General features: G+C 39.6%; 1 protein-coding gene across 1 annotated transcript in view; it reads left to right on the forward strand.

Annotated features, from left to right (window-relative positions):
* LOC102831105 (orofacial cleft 1 candidate gene 1 protein-like) overlaps positions 1 to 11092 on the forward strand; it is a 362030-nt gene that overhangs the window by 178175 nt on the left and 172763 nt on the right. The window contains exon 5 of the mRNA XM_006864130.1: positions 5233 to 5250. Within this exon, the coding sequence (XP_006864192.1) occupies positions 5233 to 5250 (18 nt within the window). The remainder of the gene's footprint in view (positions 1 to 5232; positions 5251 to 11092) is intronic.

Consider the following 11092-nt stretch of genomic DNA (forward strand, 5'->3'; position numbering starts at 1 on the left):
ACTCCCGTAAGGATTTACACCCTCGGAAACCCTGTACAGGGTCGCTATGGGTCGGAACTGACTTGACGGCACTTAACAACAACAACAACAATGTCTCCAAGGGAAACAGCTTGCTTGGAACTGAAAAAGCCAGTCAGATTTTTCTCTGCAGGTCTCTCTTTCAGAACTGCTGGGAGAATCTCCAGTTTTCCCAGCAGTTCTAGGTTCATCTGCATGTCTTTTCAAATGCAAATGTCCCAGCTATTAAGGTTCTGAATGCAGCTAAGGACTCCACCTAAAGCCCCATACTCTACAAAGGCTTAAAACAAGGTATTATCTGGGCAAGTTCTAACTCCCCTTTTAGCAAACCCAATCAAGTATAGGTTGAAGGTGGGTCTACAAGCTGTCTGTAGTCATAATCCCAATATTAATTTCCATCACACATGTAACAAGCAGGACAAACAAATATCCATAAGGCAGTCAAGCGCATAAAGCTAGAACCACTCAAGTTTGATCTTTTCCTCATCCTTGGACTATGGTCAGATGCACATGGTCTTTGGCCTCTGGCAGGGTGGATCCAATAGGCCCTGCCCCTTATCAGCCATCATATTTGACCAGCCTGAAATCTGCAGTAGGCTACTCTGGAAGCTGCTATTCTCACCTCAGCTAAAACATTTTATCTCTAACCAAAACCATTATTGCCATTTAAAAATCCAAAATTTCACTTCCCATGCATCTTTATTCTTTGTCTTACAAACATCTCATGCTTCCATGAGTCTGGAGTTATTGCAATGAATCCTGCTCCTGACACCAACTGCAAAACAAAACAAAACAAAAAAAGGTGGGGCCCATGTCTGACTTTCTCTGACTCCATAAGGAGGAAAGAAAACCAAACTCAAAATCAGCCCAAGATTGATTCCTATGAGTGAAGGTCAGACATGGCTCATCCTATAATCATTTTACTAGTGGAGGCAGAGTTATTAGTGCCTTTAAAATTAGTCAGACTTGGGAATTAATTTAGAAAACAAATCCTTGTGATTTTGTTTATATAGAACCCCACTCTCAGTACATGTGTATGATATAAGAGCTTATGACATGGAAATGGCTCAAAAGTGTAGAGTCCCAAGTCCCCAGTAGAAAAAATAATGAGGCTTTCCTGCATCTTTATTATATTGGTAGCAGGCCATATTCCCCAAGTAAAAATCCATTCAATTGATTGGCTGCTCAAAGCCAATCATGATACAGTTAACTATGCTTACATTCAATTTCACTATAAGAATAACCACATCTCAACTGCCAAAACACTGGGAATCCTGACCCAGTCAAGTTGACACACATTTTTTTCTTCTTCCTCTTAGTACCTAAGTGATTAGACCCACAGATGGATCTTGGTTGAAAGAAAAGAATATCAGATAGACATATACCTATGTTTTATTGACTATGAAAAGGCATTCAGCTATGTGGATCATGACAAACTATGGATAATATTAATAGGAATGGGAATTCCAGAATACTAAGTTGCACTCATGTGGTACTTGTACATAGACCAAGAGGCAGTTATTTGAACAGAAAAAGGGGATACTTTATTGTTTAAAATCAAGAAAAGTGTAAATCAGTGTGGTGTTCTTTCACCATACTTATTCAGTATGTCTGCTGAACAAATAATCTGAGAAACTGAACAATGTGAAGAAGAATGTAGCATCAGGATTGGAGGAAGACTTATTAGCAAGCTGTGATATGCTGATGACACAAACTTACTGAAAGTGAGGAGGACTCGAGGAACTAGATGATGAAGATCCAAGATTGGAGTCGTCAGTTTGAATTACATCTCAGTGTAAAAAAGACAAAAATTCTCACAACTAGACCAGTAAATGAACATCATGATAAACTGAGAAAAGACTGAAGTTGTCAAAGGATTTCATTTTGTTTGGATCCATAATCAACACTCGTGGAAGCAGCAGTCAAGAAATCAAATGATATATTGTACCAGGCATCTGCTGCAAAACATCTCTTCAAAGTTATGTCAAACCAAAGTGTTAAAGAGCAAAGATGTAACTTTGAGGACTAAGATGAGCCTGACCCAAGTCATGGTATTTTCAATTGCCTCATATTCATGTGAGAGCTATATAATGAATAAGGAAGACAGAGAAACAATTGATGTCTTTGAAGTGTGGTGTTGGCAAAGATTACTGAAAGCACATTAACTGACAGAAAAACAAAAAAGTCTGTCTTGGAAAAAGTACGAGAATGTTCCTTAGAAGCAAAGATGATGAGGTTTTTTTCACATACTTAAATCATTTTATCAGGAGGGACCAGCCCCTTCAAAAGTACATTATGTTTGGTGAAGTCAGCGTAAAAGAGGAAGAGCCTCAATGAGATGGATGGATCCAATGACTCCAACAGTGGGCTCAAGTGTCACAACAATTGTGAGGATGGCACAGGACTCAGCAGTGTTTTGCTCTAGTCTACATCGAGTTACTGTGAGTCAGAACTGCTTGAGGGCACCTTAAAACAACAATAGCAAGTGATTGGAAACTTTCACCAACATTGTGAGCTTTAAGTTGTTGGTTGGCAAAATGAAGACATTTCTTCCAATAAACTTTTGTTGGAATTAAGATATATACAGTGCCTAGGATATAAGAAACATGAAAGAGATTAATTATCCACCACATTCAAAGTCTAAGCTTATATGAATCCTATGAGGAATGTACAGGTAGTCCCTGACTTATAAGGTATCTGAGTTATGACAAACCACACTTATTGCTGTCTTTTGAGGGTGGTGGTGGTAATATCTTTCCATTACTAATATGTACTGCATAAAATGTTAGAGTTCATAATTTGCTGATGTTATAATTTTCACATGTTCACTTGCAGATGTGCAATGTTATGATTTATTAAGATACTGATAATAAAAGGCAATAATAATGAAAACTTTCAAAAAATGAGGTCTTTGATTTGTGTCATGGATGACTTATGACAGAGTCATTAGAATGGAACCCATAATAAATTGGGGACTAGCTATATTAGTCGCCTGTTGCTACTGTAACAAATTACCACACAGTTAGTGGATTAAAACACTACTTCAGTATTTTGTAATTCTGCAGGTAAGAAGCCAGAAATGGGTCTCACTAAGTGCTAATCAAGATGCTGGCAGTGTTGTGTTCCATTAGGAGAGAATTTGGTTACTTGCCTTTTCCAGCTTCTAGAAGCTGCATTCATTCATTAGTCCTGGGCCCTCTTGCATCTACAAGGCCAGCAATGGATAGTTGAGTCCAATATAGCATCACTGTAATGTTTTCTTTTTTCTGTCTTTCTCTTCCACATTTTAGGATCTTGTCATCATATTTGACTCACCAGGTGAGCCTTTGCATTTCAAGCTCAGCTGGTTAACAAACTTAATCCCATCCACATCCTTAGTTCTTCTTTGCCGTGTTTTAACATATTCTTAGGTTTGAGGGTTAGGATTTGGACTTTTTGAGGGGTCATTATTTTGTCTAGGTCTCTGGGTGCTGCAAATGTTTAAGTGGCACTATGAATTAATTCGTTGGGCTGCAAGGTCAGTTTGAATCACAAGGTCAGTGGTTCGAGATCACCTGCCGTGCCTCAAAAACCCTATACAGGGTTGCTATGGAGTCAGAACCAACTCATCATCAATTAACAACACTTACCTAAACGTTGGAGGTAGCAACATTACAAAAGAAAGGCCTAGCCATTTGTTTCTGTAAAGATTGTGGTCAAGAAAATCCTATGAAGCAGGTCTACTCTTTAACACATAGGGATCAGAAGTGATCTAGTAGAAATGGGCTTGGTTTTTCACTTAGTTATTCTGTTTACCACAAGGATTGCATTATCTGATACTGCAGGTAAAGATACTGAACCCTACAGAGCTCAAATAACTTGTTCAATAGTAAACAGCTACTAGCTCTGGTAGCGTAGTGGTTACGAATCGGGCTGCGAACCTTAAGGTCAGCGGTTCGAAACTACCAGCTGCTCCGCGGGAGAAAGATGAGGCTTTCTACTCCCGTAAAGATTTACACCCTCGGAAACCCTGTACAGGGTCGCTATGGGTCGGAACCGACTCGATGGCACATAACAACAACAAGTGGTAAATTGGGATTTAATCCTAAATTTTTCTGATGACAAAGTTTGTGATTTTAACCCCCGACTATTTATTTCCCTTTTTAAATTATAGAAGAGATTAAACAGGGCAAGTTTGAACAACGAGGATTGATATGATCAATATTTAAAATCCCTTTACTAGATTTATTCACTCTGTATGCTGAGCAAATAATAAGAGAAGCTAAATTATATGAAGAAGAACATGGCGTCAGATCCAGAGGAAGACTCATTAACAACCTGTGATATGAAGATGGCACAACCTTTCTTGCCGAAAGTGAAGCAGACTTGAGATATTCGCTGCTGAAGATCAAAGAAACAGCCTTTCGTATGAATTACAATTCAGTGTAAAGAAAACAAAAATCCTCATAACTAGATCAATAAACAATATCAGGCTAAAAGGATAAAAGATTGAAGGTGTCAAAGACTTCATTTGCTTGGATCCACAGTCAATGCTCCTGGAAGGAGCAGTCAAGAAACAAGGAAATGTACTGCGTTAGACAAATCTGCTGCACAAAATCTCTTTTAAGTTGTTAAAGATCAAAGATGTCACTTTGAAGACTAAGGTGCACCTGCCTTAAAGCCATAGTATTTCAATCACCTCATATGCATATGAAAATTGGATAATGAATAAGGAAGGTCAAAAAAGATTTAATGCGTTTGAATTATGGTGTTGGAGAAGACTATTGAAAGTACCATGGACTGCCAGAAGATCAAACAAATCTGTCTTGAAAGAAGTAGAGCCAGAATGCTACTTAGATGTGAGGATGAAGAAACTTCGTCTCTTATAGTTTGGACATGTTGTAAGGAAGGACAAGTCCCTGGAGAAGGACATCATGCTTAGTAAAGTGAGGGTCAGCAAAAGGAGGAAGACCACAAATGAGATGGATTGATACAGTAGCGGCAACAATGGGCTGTTGCTGAATGAAACATCAGACCGAGTCGTGTTTCGTTCCATTTTGCTTGTGGTCACAATGAATTGAAACTGATTCGATGGTACCTGACAAGAAGAATATGGTTCATGTCAAGAGATAATTTAAAATGCATTTAGAAGACTTTCAACCAAGGAAATGCTCTCAAGTGGCAGCTTTGTAGACTCATGATGTTCAGTGTCTCCATTCAGCTTAGCTACTGAAGTTTGTATTATGAGTATCTGTATCTGTATGGTCCTCTGCTATTGGTTTTAACATGACCCTGACAAACAACCACTAGGTCCTTATCTTTGTAGCCTGTGACTATTACCTGTGGTCGTGACAGTCATAATTAGAGAAGTGTTAAGGCTGTTGTTATTAAGTGCCGTCGAGTCAATTCTGACCCATAGCTAGACTTGAGTAAATACAGGGGAAAACCAAGACAGAGTCAATATAAGCCTGTTATTCTTTGACAACAAATAGTATCTGCATGACTTAACACAACAGAATCTTATTTTCCACTCATGCTACATGCCCACTGCAGAACAGCTGGGCACGCTGCTCAATCCATTCTCCTGTATGCCAAAGAGTGGAGTGACACTCGTCATTGTGGCGACACATGTCATTCCCACTCACAGATCGTTAACCACAATGAGTCAAATGGTTACCCCACCCAACCACAAGGGGCCAGGAAGTACAAAACTTCCATATGCTCAGAACATGAGGAACAGGAAATATTTGGTAAACAGCATGAATGACTGTATAGCTTCTCAACATGGAGCGGAATCCTGTAACAATTGTTGCTGTTGTTAAGTGCTGTAGAGTCAGTTCCAACTCACAGCCACCCTGGATAGGATTTCCAAGGCTGTAAATCTTTAGGAGACCAGAAAGGCTTCTCTTTCTCCTGTGGAGTGGTGGAGAGGTTGAACTGCTGACTCACTATGCCAGCTGACCCCATTTTCTAACAATTACAATGGTTCAAACGTTGTCTGATTTACTTTACAAACTGGTAGAGAGTCACCAGTGAAGGTTTCAGATATGAATGGTGACTCTTTAGTGTGTAGTAGAAAATATTTATCACAGGATAAGGGGCTGTTCCTCCAATTTTGTGTTGTGTATCACGGCAGTATGTCTACTAGATAGTCTTTATCCCTCAAGGAAAATTTTAAACTGACCTTTTGTGAATGACTGTATGTTCACAACTCTTTTAATACTGTGTTTACTACTTACAGTGAATTTTAAGCATTTAAAATTTTTTAGATAGTCTTAGTAATTGCTATCAGAACTTGCAGGTCCACTAGCCTCTGGGTTCCACTAGTCTCTCTGCTTGAGAAACTGTGGGCTGAAAAATGAGGCCATCAAATATTGGGTCAAAACTGAAAACCCACTTTTTTATTATAATGGACAAAATTTGGAGGGTGCAGAGGATTTACTAATGAAGAGACTGTCATGAGAAAACAGTAGACACTGTGTGTATGTGCACATGCACATGTGTGTGTGTATCAGTATGTGGCATTTTTCAGTGGTGGAAAATAATTTTGAAAATACATCATGTGTATAATAGGAAATAGAACTGGAGTTAAGGTTAGATTATGATGAGGCTGTATTTGATTTTTGTGTGATTTTAAGAATTATAATTTACATGCTGAATATAATGTTGGCATTTAATGAAAGTTAGACAACGGCCTACCAAGCAAGAAAAAGTCAAATGATTCTGAGCCAAATTTTCTGGATAAAAAGTCAATTTGCATGACCAGAGTTCAAGTAAAGAAGCAGGGCACAAAGTATTTCCTGACAACAAAGTTAGATCTTCTATACATGATATTTTTGCGTTGAATTTGGGATTTAATACAAGGAAATGTGAATACTTCACTACTTATAACGATTTGACAGTCTATAATGAATTTCTACCTGGTATCATGGATGGCACTGTATTTTAAGATTTTGTGGTTATCTTTGATATTTGGCAGTTTGACTATGATACACTAGGTGTTGCTGCTTTGTATATTTTTTGCTTAAGATTTCCTTGGTTCTATAGGGTTGATGATTTGCATGAATTTTGGAAAATTCTGTGCCCTCATCTATTCAAATATTTTCCTGTACACTTCTCTTTTTATTCTTTTAGTTTTCTAATTGACACGGAAGTTAGATTGTTTAGAACTGTTCCATAAGGGATTCATGGACAATTTTTTCTTTTTCCCTTAGTGCTTAATTTCTATTGACCCGTTTTAGAGTTCACCAATCCTTTTTCTTTTATGTCTAATCTGATGTTAAATCTAGTCAATAAACTCTTCATTTCTGTTCTAGAACTGTAACATTTTTCTCTGATGAAATTTTCCATCAGTTCTTCCATTATTTCCATCTTTTCCACAAGATTCTCTTTCCTTTAATATTTCTGCCCATTCCAAAGAGAACAGACCCACCCAGTGGAAGGCAGAATTCATTGGACAATAGCAAATAAAATTTTGCTAAAGATAATTTTTAAATGGCTGCAATAACACATTGACAGGGAACAGCCAGAGGTTCAAACAGGATTCAGATGAGCACATGGAACTAGGGATATCATTGTTAATGTCTGATGGATCTTGGTTACAAGCAGAGAATACTAGAAAGATGTTTGTGCTTTATTGACTATGCAAAGGCTTTTGACTGTATGGATCATGCCAAACTATGGATAACATTATTTTGTTGTTGTTGTTATGTGCCGGGGAGTCAGTTCCAACTCATAGCAAACCTGTACAGGGTTTCTGAGGCTATAAATATTTACAGAAGCAGAAAGCCTCATTTTTCTCCTGCGGAACAGCTGGTAGTTTCGAACTGCTGACTGTGAGATTAGCAGCCCGATTTGTAACCACTACTCTGCCAGAGCCCCTTTAGGAATGGGTATTCAGAACACTTAATTGTGCTTCTGCCCATAAGTATTTATTCAAACATAACAAGGAGGTGATGAATGGTTTAAAATCAGAAAGGATGTATGCCAAGGCTGTATTATTTCATCATATTTATCCAGTCTGTATGCTGAGCAAATAATCTGAGAAGATAGATTCCATATTTGTGCCCATCATGATTGGAGGAAGGCTCATTAACAACCTAAGATAAGCAGATGATACAATCTTGCTTGCTGAAAGTGAAGAGGACTTAAAATACTTACTGTCTTAGGTTGGGTTTTCTAGAGAAGCAAAACCAGTTAAACACATATATGTATGTACACACACACACACACACACACATATATATATATAAAAGTATATTATCATGGAAATGGCTTACAAAATTGCAGAGTCCCAGGTCAACTGAGAAGCAGTTGTTCGAACAGAACATGGGAACACTGAATGGTTTAAAATTAGAAAGGTGTGCAACAAGGTTGTATTATTTCACCATATGTAGTCAACCTGTATGCTGAGCAAATAATCCGAGAAACTGGGTTCTATGAAGAAAAACGTGGCAACAGGATTGGAGGAAGACTCATTAACAACCTGCGATATGCAGATGAGACAACCTTGCTTGCTGAGTGTGAAGAGGACTTAAAACGTTTACTGATGAAGATCAAAGAGCACAGCCTTCAGTATGGATTACATCTCAATGTCAAGAAAACAAAAATCCTCACCACTGGAGCAATAAACAACATTCTTGTCAACGGAGGAAAGATTGAAGTTGTCAAGGACTTCGTTCTTCTTGAATCAACTATTAACACTCACGGAAACAGCAGTCAAGAAATCAAACAACATATTGCATTGGGCAAATCTGCTGCACAAGAACTTTTTAAAGTGTTGAAGACCAAAGATGCCAGCTTGAAGACTAAGATGCACCTGACCAAGCCATGGTATTTTCAATAACCTCGTATGCAAGCGAAAGCTGAACAGTGGATAAGGAAGACCATAGAAGAATTGATGCTTTTGAGTTATGGTGTTGGAGGAGAATATTGAAAGTGCCATGGGCTGCCAAAGAACCAATAGATCTGTTTTGTAAGAAGTGCAGCCAGAGTGCTCCTTGGAGGCCAGGATGGCCAAACTTCGTCTCTCATACTTTGGACATATTGTCAGGAGGGACCCGTCACTAGAGAAGGATATCATGTTTGGTAAGGTGGAGGGTCAGAGAAAAAGAGGAAGACCTCCAACAAGATGGATTGGCCAAGTAGCAGCATTGATGGCCTCAAGTGTGGTAACAGTAGTGAGGTTGGCCCAGGATTGGGCAATGTTTCGTTTTGCTGTGCATAAGGTCGCTATGGGTCGGTACTGACTCGATGGCACCTAACAACAACAAGGTCCCCAGGAAAGAGAAAGAGAAGAGTCCTTCTTGCACACCCATTATATTGGGAGCAGGTCAGACCCCCAGGAAGCATCTCTTTGATTGGCTGCTCAGAGCCACTCATCAGAGGTAACTATGCCTGTATTAGGTTTCATCACCAAGGGAATAAGCAAATTGCAACTCTTAAACCCTTGGAAATCCTGGCCTTGTCAAGTTGGCCCAGGAGCCTAACCATTACAGCCTATTGTTGTCAACTCACAACCTATAAACTATATGCATACTCTGTAAATAAAGTCATACTTGCTTCTAAAATGATATAAGTAAAGCACGTCCAGCTAAGAACTGGCCCCACTTATATCTTATATGTCACAAATGAACAAAGCAAAAATATTTGATGCACATATGCAAACAAAATATCTTTTCATTTAAATGTTCAAAGGACACATTCTGCAAGCCAGTCTCCTGCCTATAGGCACACTGCCTTCCTCAGTCTGTGGGCCTAGAGTCCATAGCTGCTCTCTTTCCATGCCACTGCCTTTGGTGTTGCAGGAAGACGAGGCAAGAACAGGAGAAAGAAATCACTGAACACCAGTAATATTAGAGGAAGAGGCTTTATTGTCGGCAGAGCATGGGTGGTCTAACATTCCAAATACGGAGCTCCTAGATAAGGCTTTCCTCCTAGCTTTATATAAGATTACATAGGGCTGAGTGGTGAGACTACCATGTTCCTTTCTCATTGGAGGTTCCTAGATAAGCAGCTTTTTAGAAAAGCAGAAGCTGTTAGTTTCCTTTGTGTGGGACCTAGGCCTTAAGGGCTTATAGGGGTGGGGATCCTCCCTCATTCCTAGGCCTCAGGGTCTTATGGGAAGGGGCCTCCTCCCTCATTCCTAGGACTCAATGTCTTATGGGCAGGTGGCCTCCTCCCTCATTCCTAGGACTCAGGGTCTTATGGGCAGGTGGCCTACTCCCTGATTGCCACCAGTCTGTGCTGTCACCACTTTTCCAGGTAGGGATCCCCCACTCCACTCCTGCTCTTCCTTAATGATGGTCCTGGGATCGTCTGTTCCTGAAATGAAAGATAACTACTCCCCCTTTTAGTTACACATCTTCTGCAATTACAGTTTTAACAATCCTACTAACAATTACTCACAATTGGAATTATAAAATCCCACCAGCATCACCCACCCAGCCGTTTTTTGCCAGATCCATCTAGAAAAGAGGAAAACAATTTGATGAAGTGAACTTTTGCTTATGAATGTGGTTGCTTAATGTTCCAATCAGAATGGAAGAATTTAATATCAAGGAACAAATTTGGCTCCTCAGTGTACTGGATTGATAAGTATACAATCCTTCATAGGGTTTCTGAGGAGCGGCTGGTGGATTTGAACCATCGAGCTTGCAGTTCAATCCGACTTTGTGGTCCAGTGCATTATCCTGCAATGCCACACCAGGATGGGCAATTTAGACACTGGCTACTTAAAGTGTGAGATTATAAAGGCATTGTGTCAGTGGCTTACAGATTTTCATGGGTATACTTAGTTTTAGGATGAGGGGACAAAAGGGACTGTACCCAGAAGCAAAAGTTCACTTCATCAAATTGTAGCAGCTGACACTTGCTTATCTTCTGCTCAGGCTCTGGTCAGCTCAACCTAGTCATCACAGCTAGGTCAAATGGGTACCAGCTGTAAGTCTGGGAGTTCACAAACACCTCCCTGCACCTCAAATCACCAAGGAGCCCTCTGGCTGTACCTCAAGTCCTATCCCTCCTAAGCTAAGTCAGTGCCTGTGGGTTCAGGAGTTCATACAACTCTCTAAACTTCAAACCAGCCAGGCTTCCC

This window comes from Chrysochloris asiatica, unplaced genomic scaffold (assembly GCF_000296735.1).
Source record: "Chrysochloris asiatica unplaced genomic scaffold, ChrAsi1.0 scaffold00060, whole genome shotgun sequence".
Taxonomy (NCBI): Eukaryota; Metazoa; Chordata; class Mammalia; order Afrosoricida; family Chrysochloridae; genus Chrysochloris; species Chrysochloris asiatica.